The sequence below is a fragment of the Orbicella franksi genome, chromosome 3 (genome assembly GCF_964199315.1).
Source record: "Orbicella franksi chromosome 3, jaOrbFran1.1, whole genome shotgun sequence".
In the NCBI taxonomy this organism is placed as follows: domain Eukaryota; kingdom Metazoa; phylum Cnidaria; class Anthozoa; order Scleractinia; family Merulinidae; genus Orbicella; species Orbicella franksi.
Window position 1 is genome coordinate 8,109,931 of NC_138147.1, and position 27,059 is coordinate 8,136,989.

Consider the following 27,059-nt stretch of genomic DNA (forward strand, 5'->3'; position numbering starts at 1 on the left):
CGGCTGTTCCTCGGTTGAATGGATAAAGTTGAAAATAAAACGAATTGTGTTAGAAACTAACTACAGACCCGCACATGCAAAGAAATTTAACTTAATGACTTAAGAAGCTGTATCTTAGGTATCTTAGCAGCTGGAAAAAGAAAGGACCTTGTACTCATCCTTCCCCACTCAGTTTGAATACCTATCTGTCAGACATCTAGCTGCCATTAGGCCATTGCCCCGGACATACGCGACGATGTGAGGTCCCCGTCAATGCTGTTCGACCAAGCGGGCTGTGCTCGCTGTCAAACAGAAACGTTATAAGTATGTTTTGCTGAATCGAGGCACTGTCATCTTTGTTTATTTACTTTAAAAATGTTATCAATGTTTGATCGACTGCACAATGGTTCTTATTGGTTCGTCAAACAAAGAGAGCTCGCTAATTGTTTACAGTACTTTCGCTTTGGTTTTTAATTTTGAACGAACTTCAACTTCTCTTTATTTTGCACTTAGGGACGAAGGTCCCGGAGAAGACGTTTTTTTAGTAATGACAGATTTTCCTCTCCTACAGTTTCTAGATCTTGAGCTTTTCCTCATTTTCAAGTTTCTGCTCCTGTTTCAATCTTGTCCTCAGACCTACCTGTCCTTCAGGAACGGCGGGGCCTTATCACGAGTAAAAGGAGGCTCTCGAGGCACTTGATTTGATTGGCTAGTTTTTTGCACTTTGAACTCTCTAAAGGTCGTTAGGTGTTGTGATCGATCGATTCTTTTGTTGCATAACAACCAGTGATATTTCTGGCATGGAAACTAATGATATCTCTGCTGTCCAAGAATCTAGTCTATCAAATTATGAGTATCCATATTCTCGTCCCCATAGCCCCTTTCGCTTCTGTTAGCCGGCGGGGCCTTGGCCCGAGAATAATACGAGAAGCGAAAAGGGCTATGGAGGCGAGAGTGGAGTATCTAGAGCCACCTTTTCCTCATGCCAACGCCCCGTCGGCTAAAAGGAACACTGGGGACGAGAACGTTCCCAGTCTCCGATTCTTTATTGGTCGGCGCCTCAGTAGAGAAACGAGGAAGGGCTTGGTGTCTAACTCGTCGATCAGGTAATATTTAACCTGAGCGGAGTGAAAGAAAGGACCAAATAATAAAATTCTAAATTTTATTGACGTGATTGCCACTTTCTCAAATTACAGGCAGTCGGAGGTGATTGGATAGAAATCTGGTTGTTAAATACTCTGTACTCGGTCGCTACGTTACAATAGAAGATCTCCAGTTAGAAGTCTACATAATTACCAACCGTGCGTGGTTTTTAATGTAACCGGAATTCAGCTTTAAACTTCCGTTTTGCGTTGATTTGCCGCATTTGACCGCATTTGACTTCAGCTTCTAAGAAACAAAATTCTAAATTTTACTGACGTGATTGCCACTTTCTCAAATTACAGGCAGTCGGAGGTGATTGGAGAGAAATCTGGTTGTTAAATACGCTGTACTCGGTCGCTACGTAACAATAGAAGACCTCCAGTTAGAAGTCTACATAATTACCAACCGTGCGTGGTTTTTAATGTAACCGGAATTCAGCTTTAAACTTCCGTTTTGCGTTGATTTGCCCCATTTGACCGAGTTGTGGAACCAAGGAAGTTCTTTTTAAAACGTTTTCTCTCTGATTCTCAAAGTTTCCTCCTCGCCGTGACTTCGTGTAGCCTTCTATGATAATGAAACGGTAAAATGGCATCGAATGGCATGGAAGGGACTGGTCCTTATAAGAACAGTCAAAGCGCCACTAAACAAGACAGAACTGGATATAAACAGAAACCGTTAAATCAGGTTAGTCAATTAACACTAGCTAATACTAGCAACGATTTAACGTTTAGTTGTTCGACTGCGTGGACAGTCTGGTTCATGCTCGGGCTGAGTATGGTGCGTATATATTGCTCGACGAAGAACAATTTGAAGCTTGAATGTGTGTTTGCTCAGCTTTGCAAACCACTCGATTATTTTCAACAACTTTCAGGTTTTTCATACTTTCGACCGAAGCCCACAGCACTCTTATTAAACTAGCTGGCAATAATTCAGATTAATCAGCCTATTCAAAGGCATTGCGTGATTAAATGGAATATAAATGTTCGAACATTTTAAAATTATTTACTCTACCATTTTGGCGGACTCCTCTTCATATTATAAACAAAATACTGATTGAAATCAAGCAAGGCCTCAAAGAAGAATAGATAAAGCTCTTTCGCAAGGACGTTTGCAATTGAAGGTTTTCAAGTTCAACTTGGTGTCCACTTGGACTTTGAAGCCTTGAACACTTACCAAAATTTAACTGAACAGATATTTTGAAGTTTTACGAAACCAACCAGCGAAGGCGTCCTTGTTGCTATAGTTTTAATTTTCAGTCTAAGAAATGCCCTTGATCAAGGAAAAAGTTTTCTTCGATTAACTAATTTTGACATGTGCTATCTCAAATATTTAAATTACTCGTTTATTTGATTTAACCACTCTTAACACGTCATTGACCTTGCTAGAAGTTGTTATTTGAATTATTTAGCTCAGACCAAAAGTAAAACAATTTACGCAAACTATTTTTGGTTTGTAATATATATGTTAGGAAAATATTAGTGAAAGTCTAACAGAAGAACTTTCATCCTATGATAAATGACTGAATGGATTCATTTTTGTTTCAGATTATTTTGTATGATGGTGTAATTTGAATTGCGCCGGAGTGGTAACAATATATAACAAAGGAAAAGTCACGCTTCTGTTAACAAATTTAGTCTGCGTTCATGCAAGCACGCAAACAGCGATCCAGACGCAATGCAGCTTTGCCATGTCATATTCCCCAAACGGAATAAATGACATCATTCCCTTGATATGCAGCCTCTCGCAACAAAAAAATCTCAAATAACAAAAATAGGTTCATGCAGGCATACCTCGAAATAGTGTCACTGTGCAGGGATAAGGGAATCTGACGGCAAATACATCTTTACATGCAAGAATAAAACCAATCATAAATAACAGTTTTTACCGCTAATTCATGCTGTTTCAACTGAATGAGATGAAGAAAGATTGAAATATTCCCTTGTATTTTAGTTTCTTAAAAAACGATAACAATTAAATTAAAATACAGCCTCCAGCTGGATTTTCCAATGCTTCATTTTCTAAACGTGGTTGAAGAGTGCATGCCCTTCATTTTTGACATTTTTCGTTTTCGAGAAACTTATTGAAAAAGCATATTTGAAACTTCATTTTTCCAATAGAGAATCATTTTTTTATTAAATTAGTTTTTGATAGGTCACCTATGAAAATTCTGTGATGACTTTTATGATCATTTTATTTTAAATCTTTACCAGCCCTCACATGGAAACGATTCTTGGATATACAACACATTCAAGAAGAGAACGTGTACCCAGTTCATCCCGTCCAAGAAAGAGGTCAGGCGGTGAGTACCCACGGTTTCAATACTATACATCAGTGCTAATATAGCGATTATGAACCCTCACAACAATATTTGATGACTCAGGGACGGTGCGATCATAATTGGTGTAACACCAGAGAGAGAGAGTAGTCACGGCAAAGGGATAGACAGCCGTAAAGAAAAGCTAGGAAAGATAAATGTCCGAAAGCAAACTACCTCGTACAAATCGCGCCTTAATTAACAATTATATACAAATATATTCTTTACCCTTTCCCGTGACTAAAGAAATCAAACTTTCAATTTTCCAGTACAAGATTATTCACAATTTCTTTACACCAATTACAGTCTGTACATAATGAAAACCCTCATTGTCCCTTCTGCACAAACGTCGATCAAACAGTCAGTCATTTATTCGTTTTATCTTGTCCCTTTACTAGTCCTTTCTGGTCGGATTTTATTAAATGGTATCAGTCTGTTTCTAAAAAAGACCCTGAGCCTTTCCAAAACTGAAATCATTAACGGCCTACTTAAGAATTGGCTTTCTTGTTCAACCCTTAACCACTTTATTCTCATCCGTAAGTACTTCCTTTATTGCAGAGCATTAAATAGCACATAAATCTGGTACATGACAAAATAGAAATTGAATATTGTATAGCTCTTATGTCAAACAAACATAATACCTTTTAAAGAAGTGGTCAAGTTTCATAAATTAATGCATGTAGTACGTAGTCACACATTTAATTTGTAAGTTTAAATTAGTTATTGTAGTTGTTCCAAATGTCGTGCGTCGTTCTGTAACCTATAGTGCAAGTGATTCCTGTAAGTAAGCTATACAGCGTATTGTAAGTGAGTAATGTAACATAATGTATTGTAAGTGATGTACGTAAGTAATATAGCATATTATAAGTAACTCAGTAATTTTATGCAACGTTTTGTAAGTAAGTAATGTCGTATGTAGTAAGCAATGTTTCTGAGTAGACTAAGTAATATGGCGTACTGTATAACTAGGTAATGTAAAATAACATTTTGTACGCGATAATTGTAAACTAGTAATCTAGCAAATCATAAGTAGATTTTACTACTGTGTTGTTAATTATAAGCTTTTTAATGTAAGTATTCTGTAATCGTAATGTAATATATGTAGTGTAAATAAATGAATAAAATATTTTAAAAAATTAACAATTATTGGACGGGATTGAGAAAAATATCGTGATTTGTCAGTGGCTAATTGATCTGCGAGACATTGACAAATCACGAGATTTTACGAAAACCAATAATTGTTTTATCATTTGATCTCCGAGTTTGTTTTCATATTTAAATCACTCTCTGACAGCTCAGGTAAGGCGATCAGTCGTTTTCCACACAAGAGCGTAGTTACTATTACACATGGCCAGAATATTATTTGCATCTTGTGCCTGACCATTATTTGTAGGCAGTTGTTTGCAGGCCTCTTGGTGAGCTTTCGGCCAATTAAAAGGAAGACAAAATGCATCCAATGAATGATAATAATTATCGTTTCAGTTGCTGCTGCGGTCGCTTAGATAAGGATCACAAACAAGAAGCTACACGAAATATTCTAGGTAGTGATGTTACGTGGGAGGTGAGCAGACATACGAAAGAACAACCAACGAACGCTTATGGTGAACTGGAATTCACTGGTGCTGGACAGACGAGTAGAGCTAAGGTCAGTAGTGCTAAGCGCAGAACAAAGCCCTAGTGTAATACGTGTACTTGAGTTTAGACTTGCTGTAAACTGATGTATTTTACCTACGAATCTCGGGACGTAGGCACAAGCGTAAGCACAAGCGCCAACATAATAATTCTTATTTCACCGTGAAAACGGCCTTGACGCAGGCATAAGCACAAGCGCAAGGATAAACATTTTTCCTTTTTCTTGTGCGTGCGCTTATGCTTGCGTTTGCGCTTCAACACGTAGACACGAAATACCGCTCAGGCATAACACAAGCACAACAATATTTACTACAAGCGGTTAAGTTTGGCCAATGAAAACACTGGATCCAGATTACCTTGCGCCTAAACAGTTTGGAATGTTGGGATGATTTTGCTTGTGCTTGTGTCTGCGTCGAATTTCTTTTTCACTTGGGTCATCCCTATCGCTTGCGCTTGTGCTTGCGCTTGTGCGTGCGTAGCTAGTAAAAACCAGGCTTTTTAAAAGTTATTTACCAGAAACTGATTGTGAATCACAGCGTAAAATTCGAAATATAAATTTTAATAATCATCTGTCATGGTTCACGTTCTCCACACAACCCAAAAATTTAGTCATTTCACGATGTTGTTTCACAGACGTCGGAAAAGATATGTACCAAGAATTATAACGCACGTGCACAGCCATTGTTCTACTTATTATACCTTTTGTTTAGCGACGTTCCCATTATCGTTCCCGTTTCCGTTGCCGTTGCCGTCGTGGTTTTCTTAAACTTCCCATTCCTTTTGACAGAACGCGACAGCTAAATACCGAAGTAGAGCACTGCCACGACTGAACAGCAAAAATCAATTATATGCCAACGAAAGTAGAATGAATAAGACTATTACATTTTTACGTCCATCTCGATTGATCTAATCATTCAACTGATAAGGCTGTCCTCTTTTTGTAGTTCATCCGTATTTCTCATGATACTGATCCCGAAAAAGTTCTACGCCTTTTAAGAGATCAATGGAAGTTAGAATTACCCAAGCTGCTCATCTCTGTCACCGGTGGAGCTAAAAACTTTGTCCTACATCCCAAGTTGAAGCACGTGTTACGACAGGGGCTGCTAAAGGTATTTCTTGTACTTTTTGTTCTCAAAACTAATCAACTAAAAACAAGGAGGGAGTAGAGTGAGCTCTCTTCAGGGCGGTTACACTCTGGAGCCGCTCAAGCTTTCCTCTTTAGAGAATTGTAACACTTCTTATAGAGATGATGATGTTCCACAGGCTGCCCAGACAACAGGCGCGTGGATTATCACAGGCGGGACAAACACTGGCGTGATGCGTCACGTGGGTGAAGCTGTTAAGGGTCACACCGTCATGTCACGCGGGGCACAGCCGCTGAAGGATAAAGAATCGCAGCTGCATTTGATTGGTATCGCTACCTGGGGGATAGTGGACCACAGGACAGACTTAATCGACAGCAAGGTTAGCACATAGAATCCATAGGTTGTTTGTTTATGTTTCAAAACGCTCACGAGAATGAAACTGAAAATAACCAATTTGAATTGTCCACCTAGGGAGTTGTCACGTACCACATGACCTCCAGTCTACTGTCACAGGGAGCGTGCCTCGATAACAATCATTCACATTTCATCCTGGTGGATGATGGAACGGCTGGAAAATATGGCGGAGAAATCCCATTTCGTGCAAGTCTGCAAAACTGCATCACAACAAAGAAGATTGCTAGAAGTGAGTAATATAAATGAGATTTTACTGTCACGCCAGTAAAATATAGTTAATGGAGCGTGACGTACGTTCTGAATGAGCCGTTCATGGCGGCATCACTTTCTATAGAGCTATTGAGCAGTTATATTCCAAAGGTCAACAAACTGTAAGCGTTATTGTAGCTAAACCTAAAACATCGTACCTTTGTTATCTTCTGAACGTTATAACGTACCATAGCATTGGTGCAAAGCATTAAAGCACTATTCATGTTTAAGATGTTACACGTGTTAGGGTAAGCTGTTCGGTAGTACAGCCTTTTCTACTGGCTTACAAACAGACGAACGTCTCCGTATAAAAGCTCGGAAAACTATTCGGAGTCCATTCTGAGTTCGTCTAAGCAACGTAGCTATTACTTATTGTAAATCTATCGTTTAATTTTCCCTCCCTCCCTCCCTTTGGAGACGAGGTTGGTCATGTCTGCCTGCATAATAAACAAGGGGTCACTCCTGTGTGGTGCGGTTAAGTCTGCGCAGCGACTTCCCCCAAGCTTGTTGTTTTTTCATCGCCTTTGAACATCGCTTGCCAACCGATACTCTTGTCCGATCCAGCACGTGCTGTCTGTCATTCAGCTCGTAGTGCTGGGGAGATAAGTGAGGTTGTTTTGTCACGCTATCGCCGGAAGTCGCATGGGCTAACCAAACGCAAGGCAGTGTTCCCCCATTAACGCCATCACGAGTTGTTTGTATTTGAGTAATAGCTCTGGTTCAATCGCAAGTCGCCACGGTTAACTTACTTTCGCTAGGAACAACGACATTAAGATGCTATTGTTTTTATGTGAGATACAAAAGCGAGGTACACGGCTACCGCAGTGAAATCACGTATGTCATTTGTAGTAGAGATGAGACCAAACGTCTAAATTTCAGTAAGACCTAGAAAAGAGCAAAGCTACGAAAGCAAATTTGGGTCTCTGGTAATGTTTAGATCGGTGCTTGGCGACGTTGTTTATCAAACATTAACGCCCCAATTTTCATGTCTTTCAGGCAAATCTCATGGTATCCCAGTGGTTCTACTTGTTCTTGAGGGAGGCCCAAACACAATCCTGACGGTGTTGGAATCTGTAACGAGTACCCCAGCTGTGCCTGTCGTCATTGCCGAGGGCAGCGGAAGGGCTGCCGATATCTTAGCGCATGCTCATGGCCTTGTCACATCAAATGATGGGTGCGTGTTTGAGGTTAAATTTACAGAAACAAGTAAAATGTTTTTCATTTTTTTTTTTTAATTAAAGGGTTGCACACATTTTTGCATGTTCACAGAACCGACATGGAAGACATGTCCGAGGTTGTTGAACACAGACAGCTTCTTATGAGAATTCAAAAAGCCTTCCCAGAATGCAACGAGACGAAATGTTATGCAATTTACCATGACGTGCTTAAATGTGTGGGGAACAAGAGATATGTAAGTTGACAACGAGGTTATAGTTTGAAAGAAACATTACCTATTCAGTTGTTAAAACTGTAGTAATGCTTATAGTTGGGTAAAATACACATAACAATCTATGAAACAGAAAGTACAGAAGTAGTATTGTCAGTTAATTATTTTAAGATATCTTCATGTTGATGTTTATCCAGGTAGCATTAGAGCAGGTTTCGGTTGAGTGTCGCAAAACCAAAACCAAAGTAATAGCTCTAGCCAATCACAAAGTACACAGACGACACAGAGAACCAATCAAAACTCGAGGTAGTTACATGTAGCAACGCAAAGCGCGGGAAAACGAGTGCGAGTGAGTTACAATGGTTTTGGTCTTACTTTCTGATTGGATGAAAAAGGGGCACGAATTGTTTAAGCCACTCGTGTAGCGTAGTTGATGCAAAACTACTAACTTTTTGACAGTTAACTATTCGATAGTTGCGACCATGTCATTTTCGGTGTGGATATAGACTATTTGTTTTGTAAAAATATCGCGGATCCGTTACCAGGATTGATCATGATGATATAGGATATAGCGTTCTCTGGTACTTTTTACCAGAGAACGCTATATCCTATATTTGTTTTGACTTGTTCTCTTCTAGATAACAATATTCCGAATGGACGAGGATGGTATCGAGATCGACAGAGCGATACTGAGAGCTCTATTGAAAGGTTTGAAAAAACGTCCGTTTTTACCGAAACCATATTTGGGTTAATGACCAAGCTTGTTCGGTCAAGGTGTTCCTTTCTTTGCGTGTTTATGGATAAAATGCGCCACCTGTTAATACTGTTTAATTAATTAATCGACATCCTCTCGGAAAAAAAATCCGAGTTCCAGATGGAATTTGAACCCACAACCCTCCGTGATCTAGCCAGAGGCACTAACCCATGAGCGTCCGGCTAGATCACGGAGAGTCGTGGGTTCAAATCCCATCTGGGACTCGGATTTTTTCCCGAGTGGAAGTCATTCGTACATTTATTATTCCTTATAATAATTAATTGATTAATTAATTAATTAATTAATTAATTAGTTAATTAAGAGATGATTTGTTGTACTAAAGTTTGCTCATGAGGCGTCGTGCACGAGGAAGCAACAAATCTAAGCAAAGAGGCAAAAAGAAGAACAACAAACCTAACCAACCAAGTAAAAGGAACAACGGGCTAGTGAACCGATACATGAAATGACTGCCAACTTGAAAGCCTTGTGCCATTCCACTCTAAATTTTATTTCATAACAAAAGCGTTTTAAGACTAAGACTTTGCAGTGAGGCTTTGTTTGTTTATAGTCTCATAAGAAAGATATCTAAAGTAGGGTTTCAAGGCTCTCCTCGTGAAAACAATAAACTGGAGAGATTCAGGGATTCAGCACACTGTGTGCAGTTCCTACCATATTGTTAGTTGTTAGTGGGGTTTTGTCTTGTTGTTTATAGCACAGCACGCATCCGCCGCAGACCAGTTGAGTTTGGCCCTGATATGGAACCGAGCCGATATTGCCCGAACAGAAATCTTCACAGAAGATCAAAAGTGGGAGGTATGGATAAGTGAAATAAATGGATACATTTTGCATTTTAAGCTGGTCAGGAAACCTATAAGAGTGATAAACTCTCCCTTTAAACATTAGACTTGCTTATCATGCGATCTGGTGTCATGTCGTGTCGTTTTGGTGTCGTTTGGATGAATTTTTTTTGCCTATTGAAAAAACAAAGTTAACTTGAGACGTAAAGTTTCGTTTCCGTTGTATTTCTGAGGAGAGGTACCGAAACATTATTTTGAGGAAACCGCCAAGATTGCTATTAAGTGAAATCAGTGGACTAATCTACGTCTGCTTTGCGTGAGCAGAACTCTCGGCGATTTTTATTGGTCAAAACAACTTCTTTCAGCAGTCTATATATGTGCCCAAGGTGAAAGTAATTCTCAATGCCAAGAAAAGTAGTATTTATTTTTTTTAATCGTTTTATCAGATGGATGCTTTGGAGGATGCGATGATGGATGCTCTAGTTAACAATCGAGTGGAGTTTGTTAATCTGCTGTTGGAGAATGGTGTCAGTATGAACAAATTTCTGACGTCAACTCGACTAGAGGAACTATACAAAGCGGTGAGTGCAAGATTCAAGGAGCCGACTTTTAACGCAACATTGTTGGGTTAAAAGTCGATATCGTGTAGCTTGGCTTACAGGGCGACTTTCACCGCTGAAAGAGAGAAACATTTCAAAATAAACATAATAGACTTAAAAGTCCCAGCTGGCGGGAGGCAGACCAGTTGGCTATTTACAAGCATGACGGAAGAGTTGAACTAGGGTCTACCGAGAAACAACTCCAGCTTGGTGGTCAGAGCGGGACTTGAACCGGCGACCTCCAGATTTCAAGTCCGACGCCCTAACCACTTGGCCACGCTGCCTCCGCGTTATTTTGCTTTCACGCTATTTTACTTCCATCAAAATTCCAAGTCCATGTTTAATTCTGAAACCTTCCAATGTGATTTTCCGTTAAACTATTCGGTTTCTCTTTAGAGGAGGAAGTCTTCTTCAAGTGCTGTATTCAGACAATTGATCGGCATGGAAAAGGTAGGTCTGGGGAAGAAATCCTTTGCTTGTGGTGTAATTATCGAGTAAGGAACAGCACTAAAATGTTAGTTTTTCTGCAGGTAGATTCCTGTCGGATTACCCTTTCCGATGTAAACCATGTCATTCGGCGATTGCTAGGAAGCACATACAAAGGACACGGAGAGAACTTTAACACGATCACAAGGGTAAGTCGCGTATTTTTATTTTGGCGTAAAATCAAATCTATCGGCGTACAGTCCATGACCGTGGTATCTCACGAAAATAAGTTCATTTGTCGTTACAATGCCCAAAACTTCATTTTGTTTGTTATTAGCTAAGATTTTATCATTAAACGAATTAAGTCTCAAACATCAGAAAATTCATTTTAAACCTTTAAACATCTTCACGCAGTGGCATCAGAATTTATTCAGTGCTCTCTAGCTAAGTTTCTGATCCACTCATAAGCACAGTTTGTTGTCGAAAGCCTCAGTTTCTTACAGTTGTTTCTTTTAAAGGCTTTTGATATGGCTAACTCGACCATGTTTGTGGATGGACACCGAGACCACATGGCGAACGCAGTTCACGTGATCAACCCATACAACGAGTTGCTGATGTGGTCAGTGCTGTGCAATATGCAGAAAATGGCGCTCTTTATGTGGGAGCGAGGGGACGAGAATCTGGCGCGGGCACTAGTGGCGGGAAAATTATACTACGTCATGGCTAAGTTGACTGAGCGTGACGAGGCGAAGACGGATATCACTGACGAGCTTTACGCGCATGTCGAGTGAGTTTTCTTGGCCGCTGGTCAGTCCTGATATTTCCGTTGGCGTTTATGGTTGTCATAGGCGTTTTTAGCGATCCCCATCAGTTATTTTGATTTCTTAGGGGTGAAAAGTCTTACTCCTGGGACCCTTTCTCGAAAGCCGGGGGAAAATTTTGGGCCCGCAAAGCCAATTTTTTGTTCATTTGTATCTAAAAACGGAGAAGTGTATACGCCTGAAATTTCTTGTATGAAGGGAACCTCTGTCCATATTAAGAATATTTGAATAGAACAGCTCTGCAGTCAAGCATTGCCATACCATACAACGCCGGACTATTCTATACCATACTGCACCCCACCTCTCAACGATGCACTTCACAATAAGGCCACACAGTACTACACAAGCGTGCGTGCTGCACCGTACTACGAATCCGACTAAATTTCTTACCACATTTGCAATTCGTGTTTATACTTAGAGAGTTTAAACGACTGGCTTTGGGGGTGTTAGATCAATGCTTTCAAACAAACGAAGAGCTCACTCAGCAGCTGCTGACTTATCACTTGGAGAACTGGGGAGAACAAACATGTCTGGCACTTGCTGTCGCCATTGAATACGAGGAATTTCTAGCTCATGCTAGTTGCCAGGCTCTTCTCACCGATATATGGACGGGAGCAATGAAGAATGCGCACAGGTCTTCTATTAAGGTGAGAGAATGAGACGCAGTTTTAACGAGATAAAACTCTAGTGCTTATTATTAGGGCTCTAGCAGCAGCTGGGTAAACGTATTTACCTGCGTAAACGTATTTAAGAACGTTCTTAGCTCAAGAGAAGTTTTTTCTCAGGGATATGGTAAGAAACAAGGAGAAGAAAACGGATAAAGAGCCTGCCAGCACCGTTTACAATTCTGAATGGCGCGACCAAATTACTGCTTGTTCGAGATTTCCATTTTCCTCTCCTTCTATATTTCCACGCGAAAAGCCTGCTTGCAGGCCGGAACATTCTACGGTGCAAAGATCAACTTTGTGGTCTCCAAGTTACCATACTATATATGAAGTTTACAAAAAACATTGCAGAAGAGAGCAGACTGGGGTTAATAGGAAATTTATTGCTTCTCAGTGAACACTTCTGGAATAAATATCAATAAATAGCTCCAAGAACATATTCTGCTTGCTTTTTCTAAACTCAGTTAGCCATACCGACTTTCTGTAAAGAAACTCGTCCGGTTACAAAAAAATGTGTAAGGCTGGGGCTGAGATAAATAACTCCAAGAATAGATTCTGTTTTCTTTTTCCTAAACTCAATTGGCCATACAGACTCTCTGTAGAGAAACTCCACCGGCCATTTACAGACAGGTGTTTGAAGGCTGAGGCTGACTAAAACTGCAACCATTATAGATGCCTTCACTCCCGCGAGTAATAATGCTATACTTTTCTTTATGTCATTAGACCATGCTCGGTCTCCTTATACCACCAACGATATTTTTGCTGGAATTCAAAACAAAACAAGAACTCTTGTCGATGCCAGTAACATCTGAGGAACACGAGCAGGAGCTAGCCACCGAGGAAGTGGAAACGGAGGAGGAGGATGACGAAGAGGAAGCTGAACACGTACAGGAAAACCGCACCTTCGACGGGTCCTGCCGAGCCATGACAGGACAGAATGGGGATATAGAGCTAAGGTGCCTAAATTAACTCTTTTTTCGCAGCACACCATGCAGTAGTGATGTATATTTTAGCAAGAGTCGGGTTTGAAAGAGCCCGATAGGCCACCACGACTGAAAAAGTGCAATTGACAAACGATGGAAATTATAAAGGTTTACTAGAAGAAAGATTTGTTATCCGCTTAACACTAATGGCCAATTTGCTCTGTGAGCTTCTATGAGAAGCGCCTGCAGGGAATTATGGTAGTTGTGTTCATCAAAACAAATATCCAGACCAGGATGATGAGTACAACTACCATGATTCCCTGCAGGCGCATCTAATAGAGGAAATTGGCCATTACTGGCCATAATCTAGCCTTTTACTGTGTTATCTTTGACGCACGGTTAGGAGGTCTTGGACAAGGGCAAATCACTTACTGTACATAATCAATCATCGTACAACATTGTGTGAAATCACGCGCTTGCAGTTTTGTAGAAGGGACTCAAGGCAGGGTTGATTAGCCGCGTCACGCAAAGACTGGCCGATCGAAAATTGAGTTAAAATTGGCAAAAGGACGTCTTTCAAAGTTTTGAAGTTTCAAGTTTCTTTCAAGTTTCACTGATGACTAAATTCTAGGCTTCGACCGTAACATGCTCTTAACTAGTGATAATCGATCTCTGAATAAGCATAGTAGTTTTCGCACTATTGAAAAAGGAGTTTAATCACGGCTTTTTTTCTCACCAATCAGAACGCTCTCTGTATCACGTGAACTGCACAGAATTCCTACCTACCAGGTGTGGACACAGCAAACTCGTGTCGTGAAACTAAAATGGGGAAGAAAGATCTTAGAGTTTTACAAGGCGCCTGTCACTAAATTCTGGTCTAACGTGGTAAGCAGCTTGTTTTCACTCTGTTCTTGAGAAAAAATATACCTTTGGACTCTAAGAGCCTCGACGTTCAAATTCGGGGCTTTAATTTCATCCACTGAAGTAAGTCAAAATTTATAAGAACTATTGTACCTTGTGTAGCAGAGTAAAAACTGTCACATGAAAGTGCTGCTCAATAGATTTCATTCGCACTAGGGATTTATCCACAGCTTTGATTATACTGATGTAAATAAGATTGCGCAGTTACTAATTTAAAGGCGGAGTTTTGTTTTTTGTATTACAGTTTGCCTACCTGGCGTTCTTGGTCTTGTTCAGTTACGTCATTCTTGTGCGTCAAGAGAACATTCCCTCAATCAGTGAAGTCATACTCATCATCTTTGTTTGTACATTATTTACTGAGGAAATTAGACAGGTAACGACACATATAAGGATTTTCCAGCAACTTTCGCTCATAGCGTTGCAAAACATCACTTAAGTGCATTACTTGCAAAAAATTTCGGACGATTTTAACTTAGGACAAAAAAGGGTCCGAACTGAAAAAAAACCGTCCGAAATATTTACAATACAGTATAGAACGTTAAAAATAGATCCAAAGCTCTTAGTTTCCTTTATGGAGCGAACTCTAGTTGATACTGCTTGATAGGCGTAAGTGCTAGATATAATTTTTCTTATTTTCTCGTCGGTGTATCTGTAAAACCTTGAGGGTGCAGTAAAGCTGTCATTTTCACAGATGTTGTTTCAGTCTAAAACGTGTCTTGTAGGGGTAAATTTACGTTAGCTTTGTTTCAGCAAAGTGTTAGAAATTTTTGTTCGAAATTTGTCCGAAATGAGATAAGAAGAGTCCGAAATTTTTTTTGCAAGTAATGTACTTGCTTCTGATAAACCTTGATTTTTCTCGTATCAGATTCTGCACTCTGAACCACCAACGCTGGGAAACAAATTCAAAGACTGGGCATCCAGTAAATGGAATCTTCTTGACGGTTTCGCTGTCGTATCATTTTTTGTTGGTCTCGCACTCAGGCTTCACCCAACCACGCGTAGTGCTGGTCACGTGGTCTATTGCCTCGACGTGATGCTGTGGATTATTCGCTTGTTGGACATATTTTCTGTCAGCAAACATTTGGGGCCGTACGTGGTGATGATTGGACGAATGGTAATGTAGTATAGTATTGTATTTATTAGCACTGCCAGCCAGTTTTCGTTAAGAAGCCATTTTATAGTTGTGTGCTTAGTTACCTGGCCTATGAATGCAAAGGAGGTTGGAGGTGACCTTGCTTTTATACAGACCTCTCTGCTTTTCTCATTTAAATGCCAGCTAGTTAGCATAAAAACAACTTGATTTACACAGCAAAAGCAGTGAGGTCTTTATTAAACAAGGTCACCTGCAGTCTCGCTGCCATTCAAAGGCCAGGTCACTGAACAGACAGCTGTAAAATGGTCTATTGTTGAAACAATGATACCTAAACAATAAGACGTTTTAAGTCAACAAATCCCGTTTTATCAGTTTTTTTCATAACTTTAAAACTTAACAATGTAATTATAATATTTGTACAATAGTTTCTGTTAGTTTATGTTTGCGCCTACTGCAAAATTTGCGAATGTTTAAAAAAGATAACCGCATCGGCCCATAAAATAAAATTGTTTGTTTTCTTAGTGGTACTAAAAGACCTTTTCGTTCTTTTCTCAGACTGTAGATATGCTGTATTTTCTTCTGATCATGGTCATATTCCTGTTGGCTTATGGAGTAGCTCAGCAAGCTATCCTGTATCCTAACGAGACTGCTTCCTGGTCCATGTTGTCCCGGATCTTCTTCAGACCTTATTTCCAAGTTTATGGAGAGCTGTTCGTGGATCCACCAGATACACGTAACTATTTTCTTTTTCTTAATACACAAAAGATGAATTGGTTAAAAACATTTAACAGGTTAGGGCTCCTGGAAGTCACGCTTGGGTAAGGAACAAACAAGTCTTAAAGTGTGCAAGACTCGTCAAGGCGCGAAAAGAGTTAACCAGGAATTATGTTGTAACTCTCAGTCTTTTCGTTTTACAATGCTGTAAGTTAGAAATGACCTGAATGGTGTGATGGGCTCCTGCATTATAAAGTGCAAGCAGGATATCACCCTCTTTGGGCTTAATGTAAAGACTCTTCTACCGTTCACCGCCAGTGACAATAACGTAACTCCTCAGAAATCCTTGCAGAGTCTATGATTGCATGCCAGTGGTTGTCACCTACGCGCGAAAATTTAAAATAGAGCAACGCGTACCGAAATTTAGAATTCACCAAACAGAGGCTTTGACTTCTGTCCTGTGATCATGCGGTGTATATTCAAGTCTAACTACCTAATCGTACCTGAGCTAATTTGGTCTCGCCATGAGTATGTATTTTTAACTACAAACAATCGCTCTTTCAAACTTGCCTGAGATACCTCTGCAAACATGATCATGTGGTATTATTGTTACCAAAAAGGCATCATTAAGTACGAGTCACGGATTCCGAGAGAAGAATGATCTGATTAAATAACCATTTACAGCAGCAACCAAATAAAACTGAAATTAAGTTGAAATAGACTGTGACTGCAGTAAATTGTGAATTGCCATTTCTTAACAGTTAGCAAGACAAGCACTGCTTTTGATACTCCACGAAATGACGAGCATGGAGACACTATCGTGCTGTTTATCATGGCGTTTTATCTGCTGGTCGCCAATATTCTGCTTCTAAATCTCCTCATAGCCATTTTCAAGTGAGTGTTGAATTTGATTTTTTTTTCCCGCTAATATGCTGAAAATTCCAACTTTGCTGTAAGATCTTGGTCACAAATTTCAATTTTTGTAAATTTTCAACTTTATTCGGTGGTAATGCTCACAACTTCATCTAAAAGTTTAGAGCGCACCCCGAGACAACAAGGCGAAATAACATGTTCAACAGGTCAACTGGTGTTCACTAATGTGACAAAAGTTAACTGCACTCTAAAAATCACCTGAATTTGCCACTCGAATCACAGATATTTTTATAATAATTTTGTCTTTTCCTTCTCAGCAACACGTTTTCCAGTGTGCAGGCCAACGCAAATCAGATATGGAAGTTTCAACGATATTATTTGGTGATGGAGTACGCACAGAGACCGGTCTTAATACCACCTTTTATCATCCTTAATCACGTGATCCACGCGATAAAGGGCTTATATCGTTGGCTAAAACGCTGTCGAGGTCGAGGACACAGAAACCAAGAAAGTTCTAGTTTTGGACTAAGTACGTAAGATTGCCGTTTTTCTTTTAGTTTAGCGTAGTTGAGAAACAACTTATTTTCTTACTTTAGTGTTTTGTTAACAAAATTGTGACTAGCCACGCGTTATATAAATTATCTGTTTCTGCTTTGGCAGAGCTTTTCCTAGAAACGAACGATCTTCAGAAGATTATGATGTTTGAAGAGCGATGTGTAGATTCCTACTTGAGAGAGAAAGACACATTACTTCACGCTTCTCAAGAGGAGAAAATCAGAGTGATGGGAGACAGGTAAGTGATCACGTGCTAATGTGCGGATTGCGCTTGTTATTCAGTATTAGGGAGTTTAATAATCTAGGACGCGACGCCGAGGACAACGTCGATTAAAAAATTATTTTATATTTTACCTACGAATCTCGCGATACTCTAAAGTCATTTTCTTTTGTTTTAGCGTCAAAACCATCGCGAAATTGAACCTCGGACAGGGCGAAACATTTGCAATAAAAATAAAAAAATTAGCCGTCGTGGCTCACGTTCTCCGAACAACGTAGAATTTGGTCGTTTCACGTTGTTGTTTTGCAGAGGACGGCAAAGAAATGTACCAAGAATTATAACGCACGTCCACAACCATTGTTCTACTCATTAAACCTTTTGTTTAGCGACGTTCCCGTTGCCGTCGCCGTCGTGATTTTCTTAAACTCCCTATTATTAGGTGCTCAATTTTAAAACTGAATGGTAACTTAGTGCATGTTCCTCTTCAGTTGTTAACATTAAATGTTAACGGACTAACGAAGGGATCGAATGACTGACCTAATGAGTGACTGACTGACTGGTTGAATGGCTGACTGTCTGTCTCTCAGTCTGTCTGAGTGGCTGACTGGCTGACGGACGAACGGATGGACAGACAGACAGACAGACGGACGGACGGACGGAGGACAGACGGACAGACGGACGGACAGACGGAGAAACGAACTAACTGGCTGACTGAATTATGGACGGATGGAGGGACTGACTCACTGACTGATTGCCTGCCTGACTGACGGCTTGGCTGTGTAGCGGCTTGAAAGCTTGACTGTCAACCTGAATTAGTGTTTGCTTGACTGCTTGTATTTCTTGCTTAATTAATCCAATTTTACTGATGGTATTTTCTATATTACTGAAACTCACAGGATGGAATCAGTTTCCTGTCAACTCCACGATATGTACAAAGAGACCGTCAGCCAATCCAACTCGGGCAAGAAGTCGATTTCCTCTCTGGATATCCGACTTACTAGACTGGAAGAACACATGCACAAAATTGTTGACATACTGCACGAGTTGGCGGCGCCAAAACCAAAAACAACGCCGAGTGATGTAGAGCCCGCGAGGTCTGGAAGAACTGTATCTTTATCAGACGTTGAACTTACAGGTGAAACATGAACATACCGTGTCCCCATAAACATTTCTTGTTGTTATTTTTGGGAAAACGTAATGAAAGGGATTGACAAATACTTGTAAAATGCTCGTGGCAATTCTGACCCGGCATTTCGTCTCGTCCATGACACTCTTCAGAGACCTTTAAGAATTTAACGAAGAACTTAATGGTCATAAAAATTGTTCCAACATATTAATGATACGTGGTTCATCATAACTTATTATTTGTTTCACATCAAAATGTCTAGGGCATGTTCTGAAATCAATCAAAGTTTCGTTCGTTTTTCACTTGACATGAAATTTCTGATCAAGCCTGTACCCAATTTACATTTGTTTGAAGCTTGTTATCGCTGACTTAATTGAATCCTTGGAGCGAGGAAAAGAATTGAGAGTTCTTGAACATATCAAATTCATTACAGTGTTTACGTGGGATTCATTTCAGGTTCTGGTAGACACAGGCCCCTTTCTCAAAGGTTGTCTTACGAAGGGGCTCTGACGAGTAGAAAGAATGTGGGCCACAAAGAACTTCCAGGTTAGTATATAGTAATGACAGAGTACCATAGGATGAGAAGCCTATAAGCTTACATTACTTGCAGTTGAGAATACTCGACTAAGAAATGACTTTTACAATAATCAGGTTTTCAACTTGACTTATGCCATCCTGATCGAGTGGTATACGCGAATGAAATCATTTACGAACTTCATCAGATCACACCCATCTTTCCTTCACTTCCACAAAACGACCTTTTTTTTTTCAAAAAAATAAGTCTGACTGTAGCCTGTGCAATATCTATCAAAGCTGAGAAAAACGAGAGAAAAATGGGGAGGATAGAAAAAGCAAAATCTTTCCTTCCCCATTCCTTTATTTGTTTATCGGGTGGGCGACCCACTATGTCCACATTAGGAGATATTTTCATATTTTGCCTCCGAAACTCGCGATACTATAAAGTCATTTACTTTGTTTATCACTGTCAAAACTATCTCGATATTGAATCTGGAACACAGCGGTAAATTTGAAACATAAATTTTAAACATTAGCCCCGGTGGTTCACGCTCTCCACACAATGCAGAAGTTTTGCAGAGGACGGTAAAGAAATCTACCAGGAATTATAACACACGTGCACTGCCATTATTCTGCTCATTATACCTTTTCTTTAGTGACGTCCCTGTTGTCATTGTCGTTGTGGTTTTCTTGAACTCCCTATCAACTGCTAACAGAGTGAATTTTAATTCAAAACAGAGGAATTCCGGTTCACGAGACGGCGTCTGTCAACTGCTGCCGCACGTGCCAAGAAGAACGCTCGTGCACGTGAGAAGATCATGCACGAGCTCGCAAGGCAGTCACCGTATCCCAAGAGCAATCAACAGAGATACCCTGTACCAGACTTCCTTGTTGATTGGGAGGTATGTGGCGCAGAAAAATAACGAAAATCTATAAAGAGCGTTTTCTTGGCGGCCATATTGGTGTTGCCAAACAGAAGGGAAAGAGCTCATTTTCCAAAGAAGTTAAACTAGTCCCAGCTCCCAACTTGGACTTCGACGTTATGTCGAAATAGGCCATTTTCAATATATCAAAATTTTAACTTGACTTCAAGGCTTGGGGGACCAAAACAAAGGAAATTTTATTGTTCATCCCTCAACCTCGATGTGGTTTCTCTTTTTTTATTCCCCCACACCTCTGAGCCAAGTGAGAATTTCAATACATTGAAATAGACCAATTTCGATATATCAAAATTCAGCCTAAAACAGTAGATCTCAGTACGAGGCTCTGGGGAATAACTACAGAGTTTGTGGGGTTTATTCCCCAGAGCCTCGTACGGAGTTCCGTTGTGTTAGGCTGAATTTTAGTATATCGAAATTGGTCTATTGGCCTGTTATTTTCGAGTCTTTTCAATCAGTTGAATTAAAATGATAGTGAAAGGAAAACGCCATAATTCACTCTGTTTTTTAAACCTCGTCTTACTGTTAAGGCAATTATCCCTAAGGCAAGTAAGAAGGTGAAATATAAGACAACAAAAGATATTCTACATGATTTCTACATAACTGTTTCGTTTTATTCACTGTAGGAGTCGTTCCCAGGCTACGATCCACCTCTGTATACCGCGCAAGAAGTTCGAGCTTCACCACCTGGGGCAGACCCTGACATACTTGAGTGGGTGATAACGTTCTGCTGCTGTTCTCACAACGTGTTTCATCATTATTATTGATCATCTATCATTGCAAGATCGAAATAATGTTTGTTACTTCAGTTCGAGAGACCAGATCCAATCGGTAGCCGATAGCCTAAAAAAACTCGTTGGAAAGGGGGAATCTAAATAATGCGTAAAAGCGCCTGACACTCTAAACTGGGATGATTCAAATTCTGGAACAAACGTGAGGCAAACGGCAAATACTTAAGCCAATGATACAGTACGAATCCATAACCACAGATGTCTTGTGTTCATTTTGTAAAATCTCACATAATGCTTCTCAAATCACTACAATGTTGATGAGTCCTAGCTTTGCTGTTGTTTCGGATTATGGTGAAATCACAGTGCCAAAAGAAAAACAAAAAAATAAGCAGGCGGACTCTTTTCTAACATGCCTAACCAACTGTTGTTTTCCTCGTCCGATGGCACACGTAATATGGAAGAAGATAGAAACTTGCTCTATTTGTCTTATGCGTCATCTTGACAGTACAGACATCGCTGTCTCATGTTATGTTTACTTGTTTTTATTTCAAGTCCTAGCAACACAAGTGTACTCATCAACTTTAACTGCCTTGACGAAGGGATAAACAGGAGAAGTCATACTGGGGTGATTGACGTAGTCGATCAATTGCCTAGGTAACGATAATATAGAGTCTTCCTTTTTCTTCGAGTGAATTTTTTTTTTTTGAACTCAAGTTGAACTTACTCTATATACCAAAGATGCGTGAGCACCCCACAGCTATTGTGAATTAAAATGGTTTTCACTTGAGTGTCAAAAGAGATTCGTATTTTCTTTTGTCTGGTTTTGCATTACCGCGCAAAGAGTGTGGATTAAAAAATTACACCACTTTCGCTGTCATCCAATCAGATCGAAGTAAAACCAAAACCAATCGTGACGTGACTCGCTTGCACACGTTTTCCCGCGCTTTGCGTCAGCTACATATATTTTCTTCGAGTCTGATAGGTTCTCTGCATTGTCTGTATGATTCGTGATTGGCCAGAGTGAATACTTCGGTTTTGGTTTTGCGGCACCCAAATGAAAACCGCTCTATCAGACTGGAGTTATCAACCATTCACAATGACTTAAGTATGATTTTCATGTGAACTCTGTCTTTATCATTATAGAAATCCTGTTGGCAGGACTGGCGTCGCAGGTCGCGGACTGCTTGCTCGATGGGGGCCCAATCACGCAACTCATATTGTTGCTACAAGGTAATTCATTATCCAGTTGTGTTACCAGAACTCTATGGAAATAAGCGGAGAACCAGTCTCTGTCTTTTAAGATCAATTAAGCTCTATGTTATTCAACAGCAAAGAGCTTGTGTCTGTTTGACTGTATGAGTGTTGATTCATGGTCGGAACATGTTTTTTTCTATTTCTAGACTTCTTTTGCAGTTTGGCAGCTTTTACTTAAATATTTAAGACGTTGTGTAAACAATGCACCCCCTTAAAGCTCCCTCTTTTTTGAGTAGGATTAACTCCTTGCTTAATCTTTATTTTTTGTTTGTTTGTTTTGTTTTGTTTTGTTTTGTTTTGTTTTTTTTGTGCAGGTGGAAGATTGGTGAAGATGGACTGATTGTACAAAAGCAAGATAAGAACGTTCTGGAATTCGTGGCTGTTAAAAGTCCTCAAAGCTTGAAGTGGGCCATGCCTGGGGTGCGCTGTATATACGAATCTTTCTTTTTAAATATATTCCATTTCACTGAAAAGGATAGCTATAACTATACTGTGCAACTGTTATCTAATTAACCCCCCACTCCCACCCCTCTCACATTGCTTGGCCTTAAGGTTGCAATTCTACCGTCTGCCTTGGTTTCAAAATTCAGTTTTGAATCAGTCTGGGCTAAATTTTATCCGAGTTTTCCTCTGCCATTGTTCCACTTAAATCATCTCATTTATTTTCGTTGTTGTTTTTCTTTCATTTTTCCCTTCCTGCGCATAATTTGATTGCTTTTTTTTTTCAGGGCCTGATGGAAGTTGGCGAATCAGTGCCGAGCTCGTTACGAAGAATTCTCACTAAAGAAGTTCTGGCGGCTGTAAAACCCGCTATCGCGGAGGAAATAGGAAACTTAGGCGAACGAGTCGACGCAATCATTCAAAATGCTACAGAGGTGCGTCTTGTTACGCGTCGTTTTAGTAGCACGTTATGCAGTTAGCAAGTCTTGAAATTTCACTATGATTCCTGTTCTTTGTGGGCCTTCGAAATTTTCACGATCTTTCCAGAGCCTCATGTTTTAGGTTGTTTTCCCTAAATAACCCACCGAAAAATGCAGACTGCTATAAAGCATTTTATTGTATGGCTTGTGTTTGTAGCCGATATAACGCGAGATCCGATTGGCTAATTCTAGGGTATTATTCTCCAGTAATGCCCAGTGAGAGAAAACGCAGTTTTATCGATGACACTTAACCTTTATCACTTGGACGAGACGCGCTTTTAACTCAAATGGGGATGGGACAGCTGAATGAGTTACGATATGGAATAAATAGCGCCGCCCTTTCCAAGTAAATGATGTTTTCGATCCTAAACCGTTGACTTCACATTTATCCTTCTAGGTTTATAAAGGATACATGGATACCCTTAGAAATACAGATAATGCCTGGATGGAAACAACAACACTGCATTTTCATGATGAAACTAGAGAGATACTCGGTGATATTGAATTTGAGGTACAGTAGCGAACCCTTGTTTAAAATGCCTTCGCTTATTACGATCTTACATAGCTATGGGGATACCGTATTGTATGGAGCTGGAAAGTCCCCCCCCCCCCCCAACTCCCCGGCATGCGTATGGAAGCACAAATGTTTCGTGGCAGATTGGAAACGTTACAAAAATTCTGAAACGGCGAGGGGGGAGGGGTGGGGGGAGGGCTAGTAATTCGGCAATAGACTGGCAGCAACCTACTGGTTTCCAGATCTTCTTCTTCCCACAACAGTGGGCGGAGAAACGACAGACCGCCTTTGGGGACGAAGTTGGTGGGTAAAGATTGGAAGAGCAAGGCCACGGAAGTCTGGATGTACGTTCAGAGCTATAAAGATGTGAAAGTAGAGAGGCAAGGGGTGTAGAATAGGCACTGGGGTTTGGATGGGTGGTATATGGGCATTACGGTATAAACGATTCAGGTATGTAGAGGTACGGACATGTGGAGAAGCTTTTTGTAGGTTGTAATGCTCCTAAAGACCATACAATCCTGCAAATGAAAATAATACGAAGGAGAGGCGATAAAGGAATTATCATCCATTTTTAACACAGAAGAGCTGCCTGAACATTTTCGCTATAAGCAAAGTATTTCCACGCAACAAAGTTCTAGAAAAGATATAATCTAACAGCCGCACATTTTAATCTTTCCACTGCCTTTTCTTCCCTTTAAGGCCAAGGATGGGGCACAGGTTATCAACTGGCAAGAGGTCAGCGGCCATGTCAATCTTCGTGCTAGTCATTCATTTATCTTGCACAAAGTGGCCGAGTTAGGGAACGCACATTTTTAATCATGAGTGTACACTATGGTACTTATCTCTGAAACCAGGAAGGAATGCAATACATCTGCAGGACGTTCAATGGCTCGTGTTCAACATCCTTCGAGCTCGTTATCAGGAGAAATCGGAGAACACAGCTAAAAACCTGATGGTTTAGAAACGTTTATAGACCAAACAGAACACCAGAAATAAATTAAGAAAAGTCGATAGGTTTATCCCATCTTTACCTTAAGCACTGATGGTGTATTAAAGTGCTGTGAAATGTGACATCTAAGGTGTCTAACCAAGAAAGAAAACCACCTGGATACATGGAACAAGCAAAGCTGTTGTTGATCGGGATCAGCAATGAGCTTGTTGAGTGTTGTTGTTTATAGTGGTCGATGCACTTAGCTACAACTAGCTAGTTCTCAGGCATGCCACTTAAACTGACAGAAAGTAATATTTCAAATACACGCAATAGGCTTTAAAGTCCCAACTGGTGGGAGGCAGACCAGTTGGCTATTTAATTACAAGCATGACCGAAGAGTGGAATTAGAGTCTACTGAGAAACAACTCCAGCTTAGTGGTCAGAGCACGACTTAAACCGGCGACTTCCGGATTTCAAGTCTGGCGCCCTAACCACTCGGACACGCTGTCTCTCGAGCTTAACAAATAAGCTTTAAAAAGATGCAAGGTTGATTTTCATACCCTTTTCTGCAGCGGTTTCTGTAACACTCTATAATACTTTGCATTCATGGAAAGCCATGTTCTATTCACCCAATAAAAGAAGATGGTGTTCCATTTTCTCTAAGAAATTCATGCACGCTTGAGAAGAACGCTAGTTTTTCTAGACCTCAAAAGTGCATCATTTTCCGGAAAACATAGAGGAACATCATGTTCTATTTGGTTTAGAATTTAGATTGAAAAAGCTAAAATATTTCCATCTGAGAAGAGGTGGTGGTTGCGCTGGCAACATGCACAACACAACATACGGGACATGCATGCATGATTTCCCAAGAGGTACCAAAACCGCCTTTTTAACCTCTAAAAAGTACGACGAGCACCCCTGTCCTTTCTATATGGGAGTCCCCCCGGGATTGTAATTAGATGTTAGATAACAAGCTCAAGATTTCTACTTTTGTACGAGGCGATAGTTGGTGAGGCCGAAGGACGAATCAGGTATCACCATATAGACATCGAGAGAAAATGATTTAAGTGAACTTAACTTCACATGACGGTTTCCAATTGTTTCTCTCGTAATATAAATAAATAGATAAATAAATAAAATAAAATAAATAAATAAATAAATAAATAAATAAATTACAATATTTAGAGAGGAGCCAGTTTTCACGCGAGGCCTCTATCCTGGTCGAATACGAAATTTGGAGATGCTAGCTTTTGTGGAGGGAGGAAAACAGGGGCACTCGGAGCAAGGGGAGAACCAACGAGAAACCCAACCCACATATGGCACCGGGCCGGAATCGAACCCAGCCGCATTGGTGGGAGGCGAGCGCTCTCACCTCTGCGCCATCCCTGCTCCCCAGAGCAGCTTTAGAATAATCGCGCGAACTGAACTGTCAGATTAGCAGACGTGCTTTCATCAGTTTTTTAACAACAAGTCCATGAATGTCTTCCTTTAGTCTTCTCAGCAATTCAATTATCCATTTCAGCATCCAAATGTTCCTCCAAAAATTCGCAAAAACGAGAAAACTTCGCCTTTTGAGTCCTGCACGCCATGGAAACTGATCGACGTCAACGCAATTTTTACCTCGGCAATGGACCTGTATTGCAGACAAGTATATGTTAAGTGAAGCTATTTTGCACTATCCAGGAGGTCAAAAAATGAATTTGAACGGCAGAAGAAGGGTTTTCACCGAGTTCAAGGGTTATGCAAATGACTTTGACACGAGCGACAGCTTTGTGAACGCACTGACTATGAAATATTTTAATTTGTTTTCGCGTGCAGTCTAAGGAAATTACCCGCCTTTTTGAACTTGAAAAGCGGTTTATTAAAGTAACAACCTTTACAGTGATGCGCTTTTCAGTGATGTGCAGGCTACAGTCTCGGAGGAGGTGTAAGCTCTTACCAAGAGCCCTCCCGTGCGCCTAACGCTCTCTTCCTATGATCATATATTTCTATTTTTCGCTCGGGTTAGTTTTTGTAGTCTTAATTTTGTTCTTGTTTATTGTCCGGTAATCGGTCCACTGTTGAAACATTGCACTATGTTTTACCGATGTTATGCTTTTCCAATTTTTTTTTTCATTCAAACAAAAAAATATACCGCACCGTTCAATTTATCATGCCGACTTAAGTAAATATGTGAAGTTTAATAATAATTCGTTGCAAAAGCAAAAAAATATGTATACGGGATCCCTAACTTGCCAATTTTTACAAAGAAATGTATGCCAGGGGGACAACGCTTCCCCCTGGCACACATTACCTTTTAAGTTTGGGGTCCCTGAGTTCGCAACGGATTATTACAAACCTTCGCAGATTTACTACACCCGGCGTGATGATTTGAACCACGGAGGTGGTTTTTTTTTTTGGATATTTGAAAAATACGAAAAATTGTTGATAGTGTATGACATCGGTAAAAGGCTCAAACTCATCGACCACTGCAATTTTGGTAACGTTGGTTGGCAGAAATATGCCATTTAAAACCCAAAGATGGAAGAACCCGTTTAGCCAAACAAGATCCGAGCAGGTCCTTAT

At 40.2% G+C, this 27,059-nt stretch overlaps 1 protein-coding gene across 1 annotated transcript; it reads left to right on the forward strand.

The window, feature by feature from the left end:
- Positions 1 to 1,424: 1,424 nt before the first annotated feature.
- Positions 1,425 to 26,586, forward strand: LOC145481052 (transient receptor potential cation channel subfamily M member-like 2). Its single transcript, XM_081459441.1, has 33 exons — positions 1,425 to 1,806; positions 3,333 to 3,421; positions 4,919 to 5,081; positions 6,013 to 6,177; positions 6,332 to 6,532; positions 6,625 to 6,796; positions 7,813 to 7,990; positions 8,086 to 8,227; positions 8,842 to 8,911; positions 9,670 to 9,770; positions 10,201 to 10,335; positions 10,750 to 10,803; positions 10,884 to 10,988; positions 11,298 to 11,566; positions 12,019 to 12,247; positions 12,989 to 13,221; positions 13,932 to 14,073; positions 14,354 to 14,482; positions 14,975 to 15,223; positions 15,758 to 15,935; positions 16,678 to 16,810; positions 17,107 to 17,318; positions 17,450 to 17,582; positions 18,461 to 18,699; positions 19,147 to 19,236; positions 19,945 to 20,108; positions 20,771 to 20,856; positions 21,428 to 21,529; positions 22,019 to 22,105; positions 22,444 to 22,549; positions 22,858 to 23,004; positions 23,447 to 23,560; positions 24,263 to 26,586. Exons 1-33 carry the CDS (start codon positions 1,708 to 1,710, stop codon positions 24,377 to 24,379), a joined length of 4,833 nt encoding a protein of 1,610 aa, XP_081315567.1. The 5' UTR covers positions 1,425 to 1,707; the 3' UTR covers positions 24,380 to 26,586.
- Positions 26,587 to 27,059: the final 473 nt, after the last annotated feature.

Excerpts from the sequence above, each read along its gene's own strand:
- LOC145481052 (XM_081459441.1), top strand. The coding sequence starts at position 1,708 with ATGGCATCGAATGGCATGGAAGGGACTGGTCCTTATAAGAACAGTCAA. Across the intron at positions 12,248-12,988 it reads CGCACAGGTCTTCTATTAAG|ACCATGCTCGGTCTCCTTAT; the intron begins GTGAGAGAATGA and ends TTATGTCATTAG. Across the intron at positions 17,583-18,460 it reads ATCAGAGTGATGGGAGACAG|GATGGAATCAGTTTCCTGTC; the intron begins GTAAGTGATCAC and ends TGAAACTCACAG.